Source organism: Alosa sapidissima, chromosome 9 (genome assembly GCF_018492685.1).
Source record: "Alosa sapidissima isolate fAloSap1 chromosome 9, fAloSap1.pri, whole genome shotgun sequence".
Taxonomy (NCBI): domain Eukaryota; kingdom Metazoa; phylum Chordata; class Actinopteri; order Clupeiformes; family Clupeidae; genus Alosa; species Alosa sapidissima.
Window position 1 is genome coordinate 37,171,063 of NC_055965.1, and position 24,000 is coordinate 37,195,062.

General features: G+C 45.5%; 2 protein-coding genes across 2 annotated transcripts in view; one reads left to right on the forward strand and one right to left on the reverse strand.

Moving 5' to 3' along the window:
- The window catches only part of chtf18 (CTF18, chromosome transmission fidelity factor 18 homolog (S. cerevisiae)), a 32,135-nt gene extending 9,485 nt beyond the window's left edge, over positions 1-22,650 (reverse strand). The window contains exons 1-17 of the mRNA XM_042103533.1: positions 22,414-22,650; positions 21,343-21,428; positions 21,251-21,305; positions 20,375-20,486; positions 19,011-19,221; positions 18,713-18,805; positions 18,541-18,593; positions 18,248-18,380; positions 17,939-18,133; positions 17,180-17,277; positions 15,837-15,960; positions 13,121-13,260; positions 12,162-12,255; positions 11,737-11,835; positions 11,043-11,173; positions 6,920-7,034; positions 2,323-2,547 (exon numbers count right to left, since the gene is read on the reverse strand). Of these exons, the coding sequence (XP_041959467.1) occupies positions 2,323-2,547; positions 6,920-7,034; positions 11,043-11,173; positions 11,737-11,835; positions 12,162-12,255; positions 13,121-13,260; positions 15,837-15,960; positions 17,180-17,277; positions 17,939-18,133; positions 18,248-18,380; positions 18,541-18,593; positions 18,713-18,805; positions 19,011-19,221; positions 20,375-20,486; positions 21,251-21,305; positions 21,343-21,428; positions 22,414-22,501 (2,052 nt within the window). The 5' untranslated portion in view covers positions 22,502-22,650. The remainder of the gene's footprint in view (positions 1-2,322; positions 2,548-6,919; positions 7,035-11,042; positions 11,174-11,736; positions 11,836-12,161; positions 12,256-13,120; positions 13,261-15,836; positions 15,961-17,179; positions 17,278-17,938; positions 18,134-18,247; positions 18,381-18,540; positions 18,594-18,712; positions 18,806-19,010; positions 19,222-20,374; positions 20,487-21,250; positions 21,306-21,342; positions 21,429-22,413) is intronic.
- LOC121718522 overlaps positions 1-24,000 on the forward strand; it is an 823,508-nt gene that overhangs the window by 607,415 nt on the left and 192,093 nt on the right. The window lies entirely within an intron of this gene.

Consider the following 24,000-nt stretch of genomic DNA (forward strand, 5'->3'; position numbering starts at 1 on the left):
CAGAGGAAAAGTGAGTTTTGGCTTCATCAGGAAAATATCTATGTGTGCAGAATTATTAGGCAACTATTAGTGTGCAGAATTGTTATGCAACTAAATGAAAAGCTAAAATGTTCACTTGTTTATTTTCATTGCTTAGGAGTAAGAATAACACATAAACAACTCATAATACATAAACAACTCATAATACATAAACAACTCATAATACATAAACAACTCATAATACATAAACAACTCATAATACATAAACAACTCCGTATGTACAAATACACACTTCTGACATTTCAAAAAAATATTCAGTGACCAATATAGCCACCTTTCTTTTCAATAACAGTCATGAGCCTTCCATCCATGGAGTCTGTTAGTTTTCTTATCTGTTGATGATCAACTTTCATGTTCAGCATCAACCACAGCCTCCCAAATGCTGTTCAGAGAGGTGTATTGTCTTCCCTCACTGTAAATCTCACGTTTAAGAAGGGCCCACAAGTTCTCAATGGGGTTTAGGTCAGGTGAAGGGGGCCACGTCATTATTCGGTCATCTTTAAGGCCTTTGCTGGCTAGCCATGCAGTGGAGTACTTGGATGCATGTGATGGAGCATTGTCCTGCATAAAAATCATGGCCTTCTTGAAGGATGTAGACTTTTTCCTGTACCACTGCTTGAAGAAAGTATCTTCTAAAAACTGGCAGTAGTTTTGGGAGTTGATTTTAAGTCCATTTTCAACTCTAAAAAGGTCCAACTAGCTCATCCTTAATAATAGCAGCCCATACCAGTACCCCACCTCCACCTTGCTGGCGCCTGACTCGAAGTGGAGCTCTGTGCCCATTAGTGATCCAGCCACTTCTGGACACTCCAGGTAGGTTGCATTCCTGGGCCATGTCTCTGAGCACTGAACACCTTGTACTTCTGGACACTCCAGGTAGGTTGCATTTCTGGGCCATGTCTCTGAGCACTGAACACCTTGTACTTCTGGACACTCCAGGTAGGTTGCATTCCTGGGCCATGTCTCTGAGCACTGAACACCTTGTACTTCTGGACACTCCAGGTAGGTTGCATTCCTGGGCCATGTCTCTGAGCACTGAACACCTTGTACTTCTGGACACTCCAGGTAGGTTGCATTTCTGGGCCATGTCTCTGAGCACTGAAGACCTTGTACTTCTGGACACTCCAGGTAGGTTGCATTCCTGGGCCATGTCTCTGAGCACTGAACACCTTGTACTTCTGGACACTCCAGGTAGGTGGCATTCCTGGGCCATGTCTCTGAGCACTGAACACCTTGTACTTCTGGACACTCCAGGTAGGTGGCATTTCTGGGCCATGTCTCTGAGCACTGAACACCTTGTACTTCTGGACACTCCAGGTAGGTTGCATTCCTGGGCCATGTCTCTGAGCACTGAACACCTTGTACTTCTGGACACTCCAGGTAGGTTGCATTTCTGGAATAAGGCCGCACTGGATGCCAATGGGTTCCTGGTAACTTCACGTTTAATTATTCTCACGTCTCTAGCAGTTATTCTGCGCCTTTTTTTTTCCACATGTTTCTTGCAACCCTTTTGACTATTTGCAACAAAACGTTTGATTATTCGGTGATCACGCCTCAATATCTTTGCTACTTCAAGAGTGCTGCATCCCTCTGAAAGGCATTTTACTATTTTTTACTTTTCAGAGTCTGTTAAATCTCTTTTTTTGGCCCATTTTATCTGGTAAAGCTGCTGCCTAATAATTATGCACACCTTGATATAGGGTGTTGATCACTATAGGCCACTCCCTCCCTCATTACAAATACACATCACCTGATAATGCTTAAATCCAATTAGCATTCAAGTTTATATAGCTTGGAGTTGGAAAATATGCATGAAAATGGCAATAAGGTCAAAATACTCACTTGCATAATAATTTTGCACACAGTGTATTTAACATTTATTTTATATTTGGTCTGTTATGAAATCATGTATTGAACATTTTAAGCACAGCTCAGTTTTAAGAAACTCAAATAGCATAGATGCATGCTTAACATTTTGTGATCATTAAGGCCACTTTCACAAACTCTTAGTCAGCTGTCCTCTGATCAGATACATCTATCTTGTATTTGGCCCATTATGAAATCATGTAGAATAATTTAAACACATTGTAAAACTTAAAGCCCAAATTTGGAGACATCCATGCATGTGGCTGGACGGGTGTGTGTGTGTGTGTGTGTGTGTGTGTGTGTGTGTGTGTGTGTATACCTCATAGTGGCTGGACGGGTAGTTGATGCGGGGTGTGTGTGTGTGTGTGTGTGTGTGTGTGTGTGTGTGTGTGTGTATGTGTGTGTATGTGTGTATACCTCATAGTGGCTGGACGGGTAGTTGATGCGGGGTGTGTGTGTGTGTGCGTAGAGCAGGTGGAATGCGACGGTCAGGAAGGGTGTGTATCTCATGAGCGAGTAGTTCTGGGTGTGGAACACGTGGTCATTCAGAACGTCCGCGTAGCAGAGCCAGTCCAGCCCCTCACACACACCCCGCAGGCTGGGGTCCTTCAGCTTCATGTTCAGGAAGTTATCATACAGACCCTGAGGACACACACACACACACACACACACACACACGTTAATACAAACGTTAATACACACACACACACCCCGCCGACCGGGGTCGTTCAGCTTCATATCAAGAACACACACACACACACACACTAGTGTTGTCACGTTACCAAAATTATGACTTCGAAACGATACCTGCCATAAATATCATGATGCTCGATACTGAAACGATACTACGGCGAAATCCTAAGATATCTGGAAAAGAAAGGACTCATACCTCCTCCAAGTGTATTGAGTCATTTGTGTTGAATTCGGTGCACTTTTGTAGTGTGCAGGTCAATTCTGGGTTCTAAACTTCCTACATAATTATTATTTTTATAGTCAGTAAAATAGTAGGCCTATTTTGTGTGATTAAGTCCTTGTTATAGTTCATTTGTTGTGTTGTGTTTTGGCAATAAAGTAGCTTTAAATAGCCAAACTAGGCTAGATCAAGGTCAGTGTTGAAATTACTGCATGCAAATCACTGAATGCTATGCAGAGGGGCCTAATCTTTAGGCCATCTGATGTACAGTATAGGGCTTTGACTCCAAACTAATTTTAAAAATTAAAGATATTCAAACAAATTTTAGGGATCTCTTAATATTCGAACCTGTAGCCTATGGAAATATTTTTTTGTAAATGTATTTGGTTGTAAACATTTTTTTCAATTCAGATTCCAAGGTTTTTTTCAGGCCTGGTGAAGTAAAATCGCGAGCTCATTAGCAAGGCTATTATTGGTCATCTGGGCTCCTGTAGGTGACGTTAGCATCCTTGCTGGTTCGCGCTTAGTGAGCTCGCAAATAGACATAAGACACTTTATTACTTTATTTTAAACTTAACCTTCCTCTGATTTTAATCACCTCAGTTATCAATCAAAGTAAACAGGGAAAAGAAATGGCATCATGAAAAACACTCAAATAAATAAATGTGAAGATAAGTCTGAATGAAAAGCAGCACTGGTTGAAGCCTGGAAATATTGTAAACAAAGTAGCCTAACGTTAGCTTAATTTTCAAGTTTATCGTAGTCTACTGGTTAGACTGTTCAGTTTCCCCACGTGTGTTTAAGTTTCAAATGAATACTTTTTCTCCTTGGGACAGGCCCGTTTGAGTCTTGGAAAATACTTTTCCATTTGCATCGGGATTGAGATGATTAGAACTTAACAGTCAATTTGAATGCAACAGTTCAAATTCGTGCAGCGTGCTAATGATGCTAACCGGATTTAATAGCAATTTTATCGGTCTTACTGAAGACATTTAATGGTTAAAATATTATTAACACATATTCGAATATATTCGAATTTTAATATTAATAAACAAACAAACTTCGAATATGATTTTTGGGCAAAAGTCAAAGCCCTAGTACAGTATAGGCTACCCTAGGCCTTCCCGTGTTGATGGGATTTCTTTGACAGTTGCAAAGGGAAAAATGTGAGGATAGTCTTCTTTGCGCCCAGTGTACAAGTACGACGTTCCAACCACTCAGGTCTTCGTCAGATAGGCTTACACCATTACCTGTTGCAATATATCTGTGTGCATTACATTACGTCTATTTCTTTGATAACATGATTTGCTACCACGTAACAATAAGCCGCTATTATTATTAGGACTCAACACGCTTTGATGGTAATATGCTGTGGGCTTTAATTAGCGCATTTCGGGTAGCCTATCCTACATCTGGGCAATAATTATGACCGCCGCGCAGCGAAGCGGCGGTCATATAGGTTTAGTCAGATTTTTTTTTTTTTTTCTTTCTTTTTTTTCTTTTTCGCATGCCCAAATTTCCGTCAGTGAGTCCCAGGACACTGAAAGACCGGGGTACACGAAACTTGGTGGGCATGTAACCCCACATGGATAGCATGGAACCATCGTTTTTCGTTTTGATCTGTAACCCCCCCGCTTGACTGGACCCCCCGAAAGGAGGGTAGGGCAGACACAGTTTTCTGTGAATATCTCGAAAACCGTGGGGTTTAGGAGGACCATTTTTTTTTCCATTTCATGTATAGCGCCACCTAGTTAAACACAAAAAAGTAAAAATGAGGTGTTGTAATTGAAGGTATCTGTGACCTAACATAGTCAAAACTGCACGAAATTGGAAGTGTATGATCATTATGACACCCTCTGTATGCACGCCAAGTTTTGTGGAATTCCGTTCATGGGGGGCCACACAATAAATTAATTTATGTTACTATACACCAACTGGCCTGTAGGTGGCCGGAGACAGTTTTCTGTGAATATCTCGAGAACCGTAGGGCCTAGGAGGTCCATCTTTTTTATGTATGTTGGTCTTAAGGGGGCATGTCAACCCATCCCATTACCACTTATTTCATGTATAGCGCCACCTAGTTAAAAATTAAAAAGCGAAAAATTTGGTGTTTTCATCACAATATCTCTGGCTGACAAGGTCAAAACTGCACGAAATTAAAAGTGTAGGATCATTATGGCACCCTCCGAATGCATGCCAAGTTTTGTGTACTTTCGTTCATGGGGGGCCTTACAATAAAATAATTTATGTGTACATTTAGTGACGTACACCAACAAGGATTCCCGGGACACTGAAAGACCGGGGTACACGAAACTTGGTGGGCATGTACCCCCACATGGATAGCATGGAACCATCATTTTTCGTTTTGATCTGTAGCCCCCCCGCTGGACTGGACCCCCCGAAAGGAGGGTAGAGCAGACACAGTTCTCTGTGAATATCTTGAGAACTGTAGGGCCTAGGATGACCATTTTTTTCCGTATGTTTGCCTCCAGGGGTCATGTTAACCCATTTCATGTGCACACATGTGCACAAACAGATACACACACACATACATTCACAGTAATGTCACAGGCACAAACACAAGCACGCACGCACACACACACACACACACACACACACACACACAACATAAACATAACACAAACAATCAAGAATTTCTCAGAATTATAAACAGGCAAGATGGAGGTGGGGTTGTATAAAATGAATTTTACATGTGAAATCTATGAACTAATCATGTTTTGGTACTTGTTGTCTAGCAGATACCAGTGAGAATTGAGTGTGGATAATGCAATTTAGTGAGACAGTTAGAATCATATAGGCCTTTCAGCGTGATTTCTTTTTGTGGAAAAAATGTGCTGGAATGGGCGGCGGTCATATTTTGTACCGCTCTGCGGTACATCTAGTTATTAAACAAATTGCAGTCTACATGCCATGGCAAATATTACCAGTAGTACTGACCGAACATGAAATAGATTGTTTGGTAGGGTTGGTAATGTTATTCTGGCGTGAACATTGCGCTTTCATCACGTTAGCACCCTATGATTACAGCTCGTTATGTCTCGTCAAAATTCATTGATGAAGGAAGGTTCGCTTTATCCCAGAGAACCATACTCGTTTCACTTTCACAAAACAGAAGAGAAGAACTTGGCACTAACCAAGTAGTCGTGTTTTCTATAGCATATTCGTTTACCTGTCGTTCTTTGAACTCTTGTCTGCGAGGTGTTTAGCCAAGTTCCATGCGTAGCCTAGGCTACTGCTTTTAAATGACTTTGAAACATATTTTACAAACGGGCCTCTGTGTACCCGATGGCTTGCCTTCACTATTCGCGATGTATCCGAAATAGTTCCAGATTTCACATCACCTTTTGTTTTATCCACAAGGCCGAGGACTGTCGACAAAGAACTATGTTTACGTTGCTGCGCACTCACTCACTCAGAGCTGCCTGCTTCACACGCCCACTTGCCTAGATGCGTGCAAGGAGCAGTGAGAGCAGCAGTTCACACAGACCGTTATTATTTTAATAAAGTATCGATTCTAAAAACGTCGGAAATCGTATCGTTTTTTGCGTGAAAGCATCGTGATACCTTTTTAGTATCGATACACCGTGCAACACTAACACACACATACAAATGCAACACTAACACACACATACACCGTGCAACACTAACACACACATACAAATGCAACACTAACACACACATACAAATGCAACACTAACACACACATACACCGTGCAACACTAACACACACATACAAATGCAACACACACACACACATACAAATGCAACACACACACACACACACACACACACAAATGCAACACTAACACACACATACAAATGCAACACTAACACACACATACAAATGCAACACTAACACACACATACAAATGCAACACTAACACACACACACACACACACACACACAAATGCAACACTAACACACACATACAAATGCAACACTAACACACACACACACACACACACAGACACGTACACACACACACACACACACACACACACACACACACACACACACACACACACACACACACACAGACACGTACACACACAGACACGTACACACACACACACACACACCTGTGTGAGTTTTTCCTTCTCCCCAGTCGAGGACACCAGATGCAGGATGTGCTGTAGTCTTTGCGCTCCCTCGTTAAGCCACGCCTCCTCCAAGGCCTCCGTGCCAATCCGCTTCCTGTAGAACACAAACAGCAACCAATCAAGGCCTGTGCCAACCACAGGTGCTTCTGGGAAATATATGCAGTATAGTAACAAACCTGACAGAAAACAACACTAATCCAACCACAGGTGCTTCTGGGAAATATATGCAGTATAGTAACTAACCTGACAGGGAACATCACTGATCAAATCACAGGCGCTTCTGGGAAATGTATGTGTGTGTGTGTGTGTGTGTGTGTGTGTGTGTGTGTGTGTGTGTGTGTGTGTGTGTTTAAAGGCCTGGTTCACACAGTTCTTGTGAGCATCAGTGTATCAGAGCTGGTCCTGAGAGATTGCTGCAGGTCATTCACATGTCCAGTGAAGTACCCTTTCTGAATACAAGGGGGCTTTTGGAGCCTGTACTAGTCACTCTGACTGCTGTGATGGATTCTGAATGATTGTCTAAATGAAATATACATCAATGCAGTAACCACACACACACACACACACACCTTGATGCGCAGCAGCTGGACGATCTCCTGCCACACAGTAAAGTGTGTGTGTGTTTGTACCTCTTGGTGCGTGGCAGCTGGAAGATCTCCTGCCACACGGTGAAGAGTGTGTGTGTGTGTGTGTGTGTGTGTGTGTGTGTGTGTGTGTGTGTGTGTGTGCAAGAGTGTGTGTGTGTGTGCGTAAGAGTGTGTGTGTGTGTGTGTGTGTGTGTGTGCGCGCGTGTGTAAGAGTGTGTGTGTGTGCCTCTTGGTGCGCGGCAGTTGGAAGATCTCCTGCCACACGGTGAAGAGTGTGTGTGTGTGTGTGTGTGTGTGTATATGAGGGGCCCTTTAGGACATTATTCAGAACTAGATGTACCGCAGAGCGGTACAAAATATGACCGCCGCCCAGTCCAGCACATTTTTTCCACAAAAAGAAATCACGCTGAAAGGCCTATATGATTCTAACTGTCTCACTAAATTGCATTATCCACACTCAATTCTCACTGGTATCTGCTAGACAACAAGTACCAAAACATGATTAGTTCATAGATTACACATGACGGTCGGCAAAACGGCAAATACATCCTTCTTCGAAAGGAATGACTTAAGTGCATTGTGTCGCTCAACTTTCAAAGAAAAGCACAAGTCCAACCCCTCCAAAGTTGACGCCAACGCCGATTCAAACAACCGCTCTTCGTTCGCCATAGCCACCTTCCTGGTTGTTCACTGTCGCAGGACTGTCGTTATCCTGTTAAGCCTGCCTTAAGACTCTCTAACAAAATAGAGTTCTGTGATTGGATGAGGTCCACGGCGTCAGCCAATAGAAATCCCTATAGGCAGATAGCCTGTTTTCCGTTCTATGTTGACAGCTGCTGGACTGGACGGTGGAAGAATAACGATTTTTTTAACTCTCAATTACTGTAACTGTGTGTCACCCTGGCGTTCGTTAGGACCGTACCACTGGAGGAGGGACCGCTCATAAACTCTGCTTAATTGTTGCAAATATAGAATATATAGTTGCGACTTCCGAACAGTTTTTGTGAGTGCTACTTTGTTAATATTTGGGGAAACTGCGAGTAAGGGGCTGCGACCGTTCTACATGTAGGCTGCTGAAGTGCCGCGAGGGCGCAGCAAATGAACTTCAGAAACAATATATTTAAGCTCACGACATTCAGACTGGCACAAAAAGTTATCGGCCAACGGGAAGTTCCCGAGGCTCGCGATAGCCAATCCGGGGTTGCATTCAAAGCATTAAATAACTTATTTTAACAGATATTGCAACTGCATGGTTAACTATATCATGAGGTTAATAAAGCTGGTTCCGAATTAGTCATTGAGTTAATAGCTTTATTTTGTTATATAGAAGTATCTAAATAACCTGTTAAAATGTACCAGAATTCAGGAAATTGCATGTAGTCCAAAAAAAACTTGCTGAAATGTCCCACCCACTTTCAGAATGCCTCCAACGCCCATGAACTGCTTGTTGAGTTGTTAGAGGTCTTGTTACACTTCTTATAGTGTCTGCTGAAGACAATATAGTGCTTAATAAGGCAGCTGCTTCAGTAAGGTTGTTGCTTGAAGTTTGATTTGACATGGTCAGCCATTCAATGATAGCGACACAGTAGACCCTTTCCCACGAAACGTGCTCAACTTCCTATTGGATGCGCGCGATGACGCTCTTCCTGTTTGACGACAACACCTTCCTGTTCAAGTGAGATTGCGCTCACACACACATATGAAATCCTCTCACACGATATCTCACACGATTTCACGATATGAAATCATGAAAATGTTCATATTAGTGTGTGAGAGCTTTCAGTATAGTGTGTGAGAGGTTTCACATGTGTGTATGAAAGCGTTTCAGTTGTGTATATGAGAGCGTTTCAGTTGTGTATATGAGAGCGTTTCACTCGTGCGTGTGAGAGGTTTCAATATAGCGTGTGAGAGGTAATTCTGAATAATGTCCTAAAGGGCCCCTTATACATGTGTGTGTGTGTGTGTGTGTGTGTGTGTGTGTGTGTGTGTGTGTGTGTGTGTGTGTGTGTGTGTGTGTGTGTGTACCTCTTGGTGCGCGGCAGCTGGAAGATCTCCTGCCACACGGTGAAGAGTGTGTGTGTGTGTGTGTGTGTGTGTGTGTGTGTACCTCTTGGTGCGCGGCAGCTGGAAGATCTCCTGCCACACGGTGAAGAGTGTGTGTGTGTGTGTGTACCTCTTGGTGCGCGGCAGCTGGAAGATCTCCTGCCACACGGTGAAGAGTGTGTGTGTGTGTGTGTGTACCTCTTGGTGCGCGGCAGCTGGAAGATCTCCTGCCACACGGTGAAGAGTGTGTGTGTGTGTGTGTACCTCTTGGTGCGCGGCAGCTGGAAGATCTCCTGCCACACGGTGAAGAGTGTGTGTGTGTGTGTGTGTGTGTGTGTGTGTGTGTACGTACCTCTTGGTGCGCGGCAGCTGGAAGATCTCCTGCCACACGGTGAAGAGTGTGTGTGTGTGTGTGTGTGTGTGTGTGTGTGTGTGTGTGTACCTCTTGGTGCGCGGCAGCTGGAAGATCTCCTGCCACACGGTGAAGAGTGTGTGTGTGTGTGTGTGTGTGTGTGTACCTCTTGGTGCGCGGCAGCTGGAAGATCTCCTGCCACACGGTGAAGAGTGTGTGTGTGAGTGTGTGTGTACCTCTTGGTGCGCGGCAGCTGGAAGATCTCCTGCCACACGGTGAAGAGTGTGTGTGTGTGTGTGTGTGTGTGTGTACCTCTTGGTGCGCGGCAGCTGGAAGATCTCCTGCCACACGGTGAAGAGTGTGTGTGTGAGTGTGTGTGTACCTCTTGGTGCGCGGCCGCTGGAAGATCTCCTGCCACACGGTAAAGTGTGTGTGTGTGTGTGTGTACCTCTTGGTGCGCGGCAGCTGGAAGATCTCCTGCCACACGGTGAAGAGTGTGTGTGTGTGTGTACCTCTTGGTGCGCGGCAGCTGGAAGATCTCCTGCCACACGGTAAAGTGTGTGTGTGTGTGTGTACCTCTTGGTGCGCGGCAGCTGGAAGATCTCCTGCCACGCGGTGAAGAGTGTGTGTGTGTGTGTGTGTGTGTGTGTACCTCTTGGTGCGCGGCAGCTGGAAGATCTCCTGCCACACACGGTGAAGAGTGTGTGTGTGTGTGTGTGTGTGTGTGTGTGTGTGTGTGTGTGTACCTCTTGGTGCGCGGCAGCTGGAAGATCTCCTGCCACACGGTGAAGAGTGTGTGTGTGTGTGTGTGTGTGTGTGTGTGTGTGTGTACCTCTTGGTGCGCGGCAGCTGGAAGATCTCCTGCCACACGGTGAAGAGTGTGTGTGTGTGTACCTCTTGGTGCGCGGCAGCTGGAAGATCTCCTGCCACACGGTGAAGAGTGTGTGTGTGTGTGTGTGTAAGTGTGTACCTCTTGGTGCGCGGCAGCTGGAAGATCTCCTGCCACACGGTGAAGAGTGTGTGTGTGTGTGTGTGTGTGTGTGTGTGTGTGTGTACCTCTTGGTGCGCGGCAGCTGGAAGATCTCCTGCCACACGGTGAAGAGTGTGTGTGTGTGTGTACCTCTTGGTGCGCGGCAGCTGGAAGATCTCCTGCCACACTGTGAAGAGCCCCTTGTTCTGGTCCTTCTGTCCGACACACACACTGGTCACCGCACGCTGGTCCAGCTGCCTCTGACCACGCCCGTGCAGGAACTACACACACACAAGTGCGCGCGCACACACAAAATTTCAAACCAAAACAGCCACGCGCAAACATAAGTGTCATAAACAGACATGCTTTTGAAGGCAGCTGCACAGACAGACAGACAGACAGACAGACAGACAGACAGACAGACAGACAGACAGACAGACACTTTATTGATCCCCATGGGGAAATTCAAGGGTCTCAGTAGCATACAGACATCACACACAACATGCACTTACAGCAGAAATGGTAAACATAAGTATAAGTATAAACATATAACTAAACTCCACTGTACAATAAAGACAGTAGAAGATAAGAAAACTAACAAAACTAAATACTAAATACACTATATAAATTAAATTAAGAAAGTCCAGTGTGCTTGAGGGTGATCAAGCATAAGACGCTTGTAATGTCCACAGCCTAATGTTTTCAGTGGACATTAGTAAAACAGTAGTAAAACAGTAGTAAAGCAGTCAGTACTCAAACATGGAGAGGCAGACAGACTAAGCAGAGAAGTGTAGAAATGTCAATTGCATGTGTGTGTGTGTGTGTGTGTGTGTGTGTGTGTTACCTGCAGGGTGTTGAGACAGGCTCTGATGTCGTTATCAGTTTTCTCACAAAGAGCCATCAAGGTGCCAGTGTCTACTTTCATGCCCTGAAACCGAGAGATCTACACGCACACACACACACGCACACACGACGCATGCACACACACACACACACACGTGAGAAAATTATTCAATGAACATGATATACAAAGTGCAACTTGTGAATCAAGAGTTTATCATGGACGTGCGTGTGTGTGTGTGTGTAATGGGGAGGGGTTAAAGTGTGTGTGTGTGTAGTGGGGAAGGGTTAAAGTAAGTGTGTAAGTGTGTGTGTGTGTGTAGTGAGGAGGGGTTAAAGTGTGTGTGTGTGTGTAGTGGGGAAGGGTTAAAGTGTGTGTGTGTGTGTGTGTGTGTAGTGGGGAGGGGTTAAAGTGTGTGTGTTTATTACCTCCGCTAATCTCTGTGTGAGGCGCGAGGGTTGAGTCTGAGGGAAGGCCAATAGGAAGGCTTGCTGCCGCAGAGGTCGCAGTGCTGGGACATAACTGACAAAGGAAACAGCCAATCAAGAGGGGGTGGGCTTACAGGTCATTACATATGCAGATGATTGGCTATCGGGAAGAGGGGGCAGTCTTACAGGTCATTATAATGCAGATGATTGGCTATAGGGAGGAGGGGCCGGGCTTACAGGTCATTGCAGATGCAGATGATTGGCTATAGGGAGGAGGGGGCAGTCTTACAGGTCATTATAATGCAGATGATTGGCTATAGGGAGGAGGGGCCGGGCTTACAGGTCATTGCAGATGCAGATGATTGGCTATAGGGAGGAGGGGGCGGGCTTACAGGTCATTGCAGATGCAGATGATTGGCTATAGGGAAGAGGGGGCGGGCTTACAGGTCATTGCAGATGCAGATGATTGGCTATAGGGAAGAGGGGCCGGGCTTACAGGTCATTGCAGATGCAGATGATTGGCTATAGGGAGGAGGGGGCGGGCTTACAGGTCATTGCAGATGCAGATGATTGGCTATAGGGAGGAGGGGGCGGGCTTACAGGTCATTGCAGATGCAGATGATTGGCTATAGGGAGGAGGGGGCGGGCTTACAGGTCATTGCAGATGCAGATGATTGGCTATAGGGAGGAGGGGGCGGGCTTACAGGTCATTGCAGATGCAGATGATTGGCTATAGGGAGGAGGGGCCGGCTTACAGGTCATTATAATGCAGATGATTGGCTATAGGGAGGAGGGGGCGGGCTTACAGGTCATTGCAGATGCAGATGATTGGCTATAGGGAGGAGGGGCGGGCTTACAGGTCATTGCAGATGCAGATGATTGGCTATAGGGAGGAGGGGCGGGCTTACAGGTCATTGCAGATGCAGATGATTGGCTATAGGGAAGAGGGGCGGGCTTACAGGTCATTGCAGATGCAGATGATTGGGCGAAGGAGGACAGTCTCTTTCTTCTTCTTCTTCTTCAGGGCGTTGGTTCCTGATTCGCCCTCCTCACGACTCTCCTTCCTGTTCAAAGTAGCCAATAGCACGCTGATGGCCGCCTAGACAGCCAATCAGAAACAAGCACATCCAGAGTTCAGCCAATAAGGTTCAACAAGAGGTGGGGTGCACACTTTAACCCAAGAGGTGGGGTGCACACTTTAACCCAAGAGGTGGGGTGCACACTTTAACCCAAGAGGTGGGGTGCACACTTTAACGATAAATAGATAGATAGATAGATAGATAGATAGATAGATAGATACTTATTACTGCAAAGCATGACACTCCTAGTTCCCCAAAGTGAATTAATAGGCCTTTTCACACTGCCAAAATTGGATTTTATGTACCAGAATTGCGGAACGACTTCCCTTTCACATAGACTGAGGCGGAACGGTGGGACAAAGTGTCTCGCCAAATTTACTACCAAGCCCCCTAGACATTTTGCTACCAAGCCCCCTAGACATTTTGCTACCAAGCCCCCTAGACATTTTGCAGAGTGTATTCGTTCCGGCACCAGTGTGAATGGGTCAAGGAGGATAGGGGAATCTGGGCGGGCATTTCAATGCTATGTCCAGCCCACCACAGGAAATTGCAAATAAATCTAACTGATTAAAAGCAGCAATAGCAGAGACAACACATTATGTCAATCTTTAAATTCACCAGGTCAAAGTCTCCAGTCATTTAATGTCTGCTAGAGTTGACTGTAGCTCGGAATGCAATCGGTTGCCATAATAGGCTATCCTAAAATCCAGCGATAAAACAAAGCATGAACTCATGAGCGTCTGTCTGCCCTATATGTATATCCTCTGATTGTAATGCTTACAGATATCTAGGCGATATTTGTAACATATATTTTGTATTTGGCCTGTTATAAAATCATGTAGGCCTATTGAACAATTTAAACACATTGTGAACCCCAAAGTTGGAGACATGCATATAGACATTGCTGCAAATTTAAAACCGGATTACTCTGGAATGGCTAACTGTACAGGGGCATGCTTTACACCTTTGTGTTCGGTAAGGTCTGCTGTTTATTCTGATGTATGGTTTGTCATGTGTTGAGGGAAAGTTTGCAAAGTATTCCACCAAGATGAATGGGTAGGGAGGGGGGCGCAGAAAATATGATTAAATTAAAGTTACTTTTCTTGTGAACCGTTTACCACAACAACTAACCACTAACATCGTTTAAAAGCTGAGAAAAAGCTCTTTCGTGTGATAGTGATGTCTGTGATGAATAGGCTACTTCGCAAGTAGTTCAGCAAATTTGGGTGGGACAGAAATACCTTTACAGAGCAGCAGATCTGGCCATATCGGCTCTGGCTCACATGATGTACTGCTTCAAATGCATTATCGCTTCACTACCCAACACGCGAACAAGACAGAAAAGAAAAAAGAAACCAATGAGCTTATGTCACGATTTCCGATAGGCCCAGGCCTAGAGAAAATACAGCTATGGTAACCTAACAAGTAGGATTTGCTTTGCCTACAGTGCTGTTTGGTTGTAAAAAACTTTGAGATGATCCATAGCCTACTCGCATTAACTGAATCTTATCAACCCGAACTGCGATGTTCCAAACAGAGTGACAGGATGCAATGCCTAATAATCTCACTGCCTTTGGCATAACTGCTAATAGTGCGCCTAGGCCTACTGTTAAACACCTGAAAAATATTAAGCTGCTGTTTTCTTTTCATGATGAGCACTAGGCCTACGCTTGAATGATTTATGACTGAATGGAACGTTGCGTTTTTAAGCGCCAGAACTGCTTATCACGTCGTGTGACAAGTTTACACCAATCATCATCTTCTAATGTATCCTTATGTTGAGATGTCCATTCTCTTTGCCCTAGGCTATCATTTGTGCGCGAAGCATGTTTCAATTAAGACAGTACACAAGCTATTTTTATTGTTGTAATATTGAATGATTTCATGAATAAATTGTACGCACAGTGCGTAGACTACAGGATTACGGCTGGCGGCGCCACTGACCAAGGCCACAGTAGCCTGTGAACCTCTGATTTTCAAAGGGGAATCACGGCCAACGCAGGGGGCAACTCTTCTCTTCAATTTCCCTTCCAAATTACTTTTTTATTGTCTGAAGACATCTATCGCAAGAATCTAACATTCTAAGCAACAGCAAAGCAAATGCAAGCTAACCAAAGTGCAGTCGGTGCATCTGAAGGCCCACGCGTAATAAGGCCTACGACTATCACTCTACACGCCCCCTGTTGCACGTCACATTTTAATTTGCTAGCTGATCCTGCCTCCTGGCTACCCAAAATACCGCATCATGTGAACAGATCAGCAGGCCGGCAAATTTTCACCTCGTTTTCAGACACACGTTGCGGCAAAAAGACGTCTCCTCTTCCCGCAAATTTAGCGTAATCTCTGTGTGAAAAGGCCTACTGCATTGACACTCATAGTTCCCCAAAGTGAATTACTGCATTGGCACTCCTAGTTCCCCAAAGTGACCATGACTAGATATACATTCAGATTAATGGTTGACCTCACTGATTTGCTATAGTAACTTATAGATGTAAAAGAGCTTCTGTACCCAAACAAAGGGCTTTGCTACATAGTACATTTTCTATAGTTGACCAGCATATTATTCCCCTGAGGATTAGAAGTGGGCGGGACTTACAGAGGGGGCGCCGTCAATCTCGTCAATCACAAGGCAGTTGGGCTTCTCATTGGCTCCCAGCACCGACTTCATCTGTGTTGCCGTGTCGATGCGCTTCTGGAAGAGCTCCGCACTGCGGTCATCACTAGGACACACACACGCTGGATGTGAGAGTGTGTGTGTGTGTGTGTGTGTGTGTGTGTGGGGAAGAGCTTGGCACTGCGGTCATCACTAGGACACAAGGACACACACACACGCTGGATGAGAGAGAGAGTGTGTGTGTGTGTGTGTGTGTGTGTGTGTGGAAGAGCTCTGCACTGCGGTCATCACTAGGACACAAGGACACACACACACGCTGGATGAGAGAGAGTGTGTGTGTGTGTGTGTGTGTGTGTGTGTGTGTGTGTGTGTGTGTGTGTGGAAGAGCTCGGCACTGCGGTCATCACTAGGACACAAGGACACACACACACGCTGGATGAGAGAGAGTGTGTGTGTGTGTGTGTGTGGAAGAGCTCGGCACTGCGGTCATCACTAGGACACAAGGACACACACACACGCTGGATGAGAGAGAGTGTGTGTGTGTGTGTGTGTGTGTGTGTGGAAGAGCTCGGCACTGCGGTCATCACTAGGACACACACACACGCTGGATGAGAGAGAGTGTGTGTGTGTGTGTGTGTGTGTGTGTGTGTGTGTGGAAGAGCTCGGCACTGCGGTCATCACTAGGACACAAGGACACACACACACACGCTGGATGAGAGAGAGTGTGTGTGTGTGTGTGTGGAAGAGCTCGGCACTGCGGTCATCACTAGGACACAAGGACACACACACACGCTGGATGAGAGTGTGTGTGTGTGTGTGTGTGTGTGTGTGGGAAGAGCTCCGCACTGCGGTCATCACTAGGACACAAGGACACACACACGCTGGATGAAAGAGTGTGTGTGTGTGTGTGAGTGAGTGTGAGAGAGGGTGTGTGTGCACTGCGGTCATCACTAGACACAAGGACACACACACGTTTGTTGTTTGTCTAATGCAGACATTTTTAATCACGTTTTATGCGTATGAGGGTGCCTATTTTCTTTATAATATCAGTTTTAATCACGTTTTATGCGTATGAGGGTGCCTACTTTCTTTATAATATATTTTTTTCTAAAATTAACCACAATATATTGCCCTTTGCACAGTATTGAAATATATCGCCATATATTGCCTTGCGCAGAGTATTGAAATATATCGCAATATATTGAACCGTAACCCGTGATATGTATTGTATCACCAGATTTTTGCCAATACACAGCCTTAGAAGAAACGCAGTTCTTTTGTTTGTAAGGGCTATAATAATAATAATGTGTGTGAGTGTGTGTTACCTGGCATTGATCTCCACCACGTTGTACCCAGCGTGCTTTGCAATGATGTGGGCCAAGGTGGTCTTCCCCAGCCCTGGTGGTCCAGACAACAGCGCCACCTACAGACAACACACACTCATTACACACAACACCACCTACATAGGGTCGTTTGTACTGGTACCTTGCGTTTGGGTCGTTTGTACTGGTGTATTTGGGTCATTTGTACTGGTACCTTGCGTTTGGGTCGTTTGTACCGGTATTGTGCCTTATGTTTGGGTCGATTCTACTGGTATTGTGCCTTGTGTTTGGGTCATTTGTACTGGTGTGTTTGGGTCGTTTGTACTGGTGTATTTGGGTCGTTTGTACTGGTACCTTGTACTTGGGTCATTTGTACTGGTGTGTTTGGGTCGTTTGTACTGGTGTATTTGGGTCGTTTGTACTGGTACCTTGTACTTGGGTCGTTTGTACTGGTGTGTTTGGGTCGTTTGTACTGGTACCTTGTACTTGGGTCGTTTGTACTGGTACCTTGTACTTGGGTCGTTTGTACTGTTGTGTTTGGGTCGTTTGTACTGGTACCTTGTACTTGGGTCGTTTGTACTGGTGTGTTTGGGTCGTTTGTACTGGTGTGTTTGGGTCGTTTGTACTGGTACCTTGTACTTGGGTCGTTTGTACTGGTACCTTGTACTTGGGTCGTTTGTACTGTTGTGTTTGGGTCGTTTGTACTGGTACCTTGTACTTGGGTCGTTTGTACTGTTGTGTTTGGGTCGTTTGTACTGGTACCTTGTACTTGGGTCGTTTGTACTGGTCCAGCTCAGCTTCCAGGATCTCCTCTGTGATTTGGCTCTTGGTCTTGAAGTTGTTCTGTGATTGGTTGCCATTTTTGGAATCCTGCGCGATGGGGCGGGCCTTCCTCTCACGGCCAAAAACCACCGTGTCCCAAAGCTTCAGCCACTTCAGCAGGCAGCGGTTGGTAAACTACACACACGTACACACACACACACACACACACGCACTTACTGTATGCAAAGCAAAAACCATCAAATAACATGTATATCCAGGACACGTTGTTAGTGTGTGTGTGCGTCTTACGTCATCACTCAGTAGTTCAGTGTACTGTCGAGGGGAGAAGCGGTCGACCCAGAGACGAGAGGAGAAACCATCTTCATCATCACCTTCATCACCTTGCTCATCAGCGTCATCAAGCAGATCTTGATGAACATTACTGAAAAACACACACACATCAGATCCATGCACACACACACGCACACATCAGATCCATGCATGCGCACACACACACACACACACACACACACACACCAGATTCGTACACCAGATTAGAAACACACTCGCTCGCACGCAAGGACACACACACACACACAAACCTGCTGAGAAGCTCAGTTAGCCTCTGTGATTCCTCCACCACCAGTCTATGGCGCTGTTTTAAAACACACAAAGACAAAATCATAAAATACAGGAGGACATGCTACACACACACTATATAATAAAGTGAAAGAATATAGTGTCATTTGTGTGTGTGTGTGTCTGCATTATTACCCTCTCTGCCGCTTGTTCCATCAGAACCTCTATGGGAACGGCCAGAAGCCCCAGTGAATTCTGGGAGTTGCGGTTCGACTTGACAACAGTTAGCTGCATACAAACAAACAGAAGAATTTCAGCAGTCAGTCAGTCAGTCAGTGAGTGAGTGAGTGAGTGAGTGAGTGAGTGAGTGAGTGAGTGAGTGAGTGAGTGAGTGAGTGAGTGAGTGAGTGAGTGAGTGAGGGAGGGAGTGAGTGAGTGAGTGAGTGAGTGAGTGAGGGAGCGGGCGAGCGGGCGGGCGGGCGAGTGAGTGTACCTGTTCCTCTTTCTGTCGCAGATAAACTCGATTTCCGGAAGAGTCAGTGACGGTGATGAAGTCTCCTATTGCCGGGGGACGCCGTAGGGCATGCCTGGTTTCCGTGGGAACCCGTCTAGGGGTCTCCTGTAACGCTCCCAAACCGCTGATGTCCAGTGCAACCGTGGCAACGGGCGGCCTATCAGGGGAGAGCCTGAGGGAGGGCGGCAGCCTATCAGAGAGAGGGAAGACCAGAGCCAGCCAATCGGTGAGAAGGAAGAGCTGGTGTAGTCAAAGCTGCATTTGGCAAGATTATGCTCCAACAGAACAACATAAATCAGCCGGTTTTAGAAGAAAAAAAAAAAAACGCACTTCCATCTCCACCTAGAGCCTGTTATTTGTTTTGCAAAAATCCACAGCTCCCGGTTCTTCTGGTCCAATCAGAGCAGGGCTGTGGGAGATCTGACTGTCAATCACAGTCTAGTGCAGTCTGGCGCGCACTGACGAGCACAAACTCGATGAGAGGGTGCTCAGTGGTAGTGGGGAGGGGCATGAGAGTTGTAAACATTCAACATTTTCAAAAGTCCCCCCAATCTATCACACTTGCCAAGTGCAGCTTTAATCACAGACACGAGAGCAGTTAGATCTTTTGGTCTGTTCATGCCACCTGGGAATGTGACCCCCCCCCCACTGCGAGTGTTCATGTGCTTTTGGTCTGTTCATGCCACCTGGGAATGTGACCCCCCCCCACTGCGAGTGTTCATGCCACCTGGGAATGTGACCCCCCCCCACTGCAAGTGTTCATGTGCTTTTGGTCTGTTCATGCCACCTGGGAATGTGACCCCCCCCACTGCGAGTGTTCATGTGACCCCCCCCCCCCCCCCCCCACTGCGAGTGTTCATGTGACCCCCCCCCACTGCGAGCGTTCATGTGCTTTCACGTTGTTTTTCTGCAAAAGTGCTTTGCCGTCGGAATGTTTGAAAAACATGGAAGCCACAAGGAAGGTTAGAGCATATGCTCACTAATCTTAAATAAACAACTGTATCTGCTTTGCTTAAAGATATGGTGTAAGACGCTTGTGAAAGAAGGATATGCAGCTTTCAAGGTGAAAACGGCAAATTCCCAAGTTCAAATTAAAATTGTTGGACATGAATGGCCACATGGACTACAAATGTCTACAACGTGGCGACAAAAGTGACGACGAGCCCCCAACTGGGCAACTCTGTGACAATGTTTTCACTGGGAGAAATGCTTTTCCCCATGCGCATGAACTCACCAAATCTGCCAATCAGCAGCATCGACAAAGAGACACACCTGTAGGCAGGCTACTACGCAACACACCTGCTGCGCAGACCAGTCATGACATCATAAACTGGAGACAGTACCTGCTGCCCTCATAAGCCTCTGGAGAGGAGGGGGGAGTGATGTCATCAACCTGCGTCGACTCAAACTTGAGTTTTTTAGCCACATCATACTTCCTTCTCTTGGGTAGCGGGGCTGAAGAAACACACACACACACACACACACACAAATTACGATATAGGCAATATCACACAAAAACATACACACACACAAATTACGATAAATCACGCACACACATAACAATATGGGTTCATCATAATAACTGAAATACACAACAAAACAAAAAATGCACAAACATTGTGTTCAACTTTATTCATATTCATTCAGCACCACACATCTACTCCATTCAACGTGCATCACAAAGCATACAGAAACACACACACACACACAACATAACAAACACACACAACAAAACCTGTCTCACAACACACATTAACATTTTAACACACACATAAGACATCACAAACACACACCCACAAATACAACAGCACACACAGACATTACTAGCACACAGAAACTACTACTACTTTTGAGGCCTTTCGTTTTGGACTTTGTTTGCAGCCTTAGTCTTGGTTCCTTAACATTTTTCTGATTGTTATTATAGTTTTGTAAATAAATACTTTGACTTTAGGTTCTGTGGTTGCTTTACGTTTTTGCATCTCCTCAAACTCCTGAGACTGGGTCATGACAACACACACACGGAAAATGCCTGCGCGTGCACACACACACACACACACAGGGTGTAACTCACTCAGACGGACACACACGGGACACACACGCACACGCGCTCACACACACACACACAGCGTGTGACTCACTCAGCGGCTCCACCATCCCACACACACAGACACACACACACACACACACACAAACGCACACAGACACAGCGCGTGACTCACTCAGCGGCTCCTCCATCCCTGGTGATGGGCTGTGGGAGACATCCTCCGTCTCCTCCTGTTGCCTCGGCAACAGATCTCCTCGGTAGAGCTGCATCCCCAGCAGCGATCGCCTCATCAAAGGATTGCTGGGGCTTCTGGTTACGCAACTCAGAGACTTTAGCCACGGGACACGGATCAACTACACAGAGAGAGAGAGGGAGGGATAGATGGAGAGAGGAGAGAGAGAGAGAGAGAGAGAGAGAGAGGAGAGAGAGAGAGAGAGAGAGAGAGAGAGAGAGGGGATGGAGAGAGAGAGGGAGAGAGATAGAGAGAGAGGGAGGGGGAGAGGGATGGAGAGAGAGAGAGAGGGGGAGAGAGAGGGGATGGAGAGAGAGAGGGGGGGGGGAGAGAGAGAGAGAGAGGGGGGGGGGGGAGGAGAGAGAGAGAGGGGTGGGGGGGGGGGGGAGGAGAGAGAGGAGAGAGGGGGAGAGAGAGGGATGGAGAGAGAGAGAGAGAGAGGGGGAGAGAGAGAGAGAGGGGGGAGAGATGTTTAACAACTGTGTATGGAATAAACACAAATTCACCATTCCAAAAAGTACTTAGACAGTCAGGACACACACACACACACACACACACACACACACACCAATCCCTAGTGCATACAGTCACACGCACGCACACACATACAAACCAAGTGCATACAGACAGGATATATACACACACACACACACACACCACACACACACACACACACACACACACACACACACACACATTCAGGATAAACACACAATCAATCCCACACACGTAAATTACTATGATGTCCTGTGTAAACAGACCCTGTAGACCTGGATAATGCACTGTAGCAGGTATTCTTTGCTTTGCTGGTCACATTAATATCAGCATTCAAAGGGGACAGTGACGTTATTTAAATCTGAAGGGTATGTAACGTGAACGTCGCCAAAGAGTATAGAAGTAACTGTTTAACGCCAACTTAAACAAACCTGTTACACATGTAGTACAATGTTATCTAGCTATCGTTATCGCTATTATTTCAAAAGCCACCCGCACAAACCAGTACGATACGCAAATGATCGCTACGGATTAGCCTTAACTTTAGCTATGCTAGCTGAGGCTATTCATTCACTTCACGTTAGCTATGCTAGCTGAGGCTATTCACTCACAGTCCATATCAGCCAACACCTCTAACTCGTCGGCAAACTGCTGCTCGAAGTCGTCCTCGATGCCGTACATCTCATCGTATTCATCCATATTAGTTGCAACGGTGTCTTGGTTTCAATCGTTCACTTTTAAATGCAAAACAAATGTCAACAGAAACTTTTAAAGCCGCGAAACTTCACAAAAGACAAGAGTTTCCATGCAGTGCAGAGTTCGCGCAAAAATATTTGTCAAAAGGATACGTATTTCCGGTTTATGTTCGCGTCAAAAAAAGGCTTCGCGTAAGTTGTTGGTCTTACTGTCAATCAACGAAATCGTACCAATAGCATCGAGTTGGAGGCAAACCCCCACGTCTGACAGCTCTCTACTGGGCTCTCGGTTCCCCTCTTCAGAAAATCTTCCGCCCACAACTGAGTTAAAGGAGAATTCCGGTGTGATATTGACCTAAAGTGTGTTGAAACATGATACCGAGTGTGAACGTATGTCTCATAGCCCATCTCGGCTTGTCCCCTGCACTCTAAAATCTGGCGCTAGCCGATGCTACCAACAGCTTTTTTAATGGTGGTGCTTCGGCATCGGGCTAGCCATGCAAATAAATCACTGTTTTACACCATTTACGAGGCACAATGTATCGCCACACTTCATTGGTAGACTTCCGAGGGCCCTGATATTTAAAACGAGACATTGAGAACTTTGAAAAAGCACTGGTAGTTTACTTACAAGACGATTTATGCAGACAGTATCTTCACGAAGTTTAGCGTTTGCAGCCATCTTGAATTTAGTCACAATAAGTCGAGCGACGAGTAAGAATGAACAGGTATGATAAGGGATCAGATTCCAAAAATAATTCAGTGGAAATGCATGGATTCCAGTTTCTTCCAGTAGCAACAACTGGAATCCATGCATTTCCACGGAATTCTTTTTATAGATAGATAGATAGATAGATAGTAGACAGATAGATAGATAGATAGATAAAAAAAACTGTTATGGTTGCCATTAAAACAATACAGTCAGGGATGGGCACAAATACATCTAAATGTATTTCCAAATAAAATACCAAATACCCATCTTAAAAATATATCAAAATAAGCTACAAAATACAGCAGCCAAAAAAATTATCAAAATAAAATACTGTATTTTCGTATTTTCAAAATACTACAAAATACTTCTTTCTAAAAGCCTTTTTCGTCTATCCCTTCACTTGTACACTAGGCCCTACCTGGGCAAACATCTGAAAGCAAGAGACTCCTTCCATAATCAGTCAACAGATTAGATATGCTGACCCCTAGCTCATGTTAGACATCCCAATATAAACCTCTGCCAGGGTCAGCGCCAGAGAACAACGGGTGGTAGTGATGGGCGAATGAAGCTTTGGTGAAGCACTGAACCACTTTGAACAATTGATCCGAAAATTAGTGATGGGCAAATGAAGCTTTGGTGAACCACTGAACCACAGCAGTATGAACCTAGCGACACTAGCTGAAAAGCAAAAAGATGGCCGCTACCTACCCATACATTTTTCAACATAAAAGTCCTTAACAAACCAATATTTTTGGTTACATATACTGGTTTGGGTAAAGACTTTTATGTTA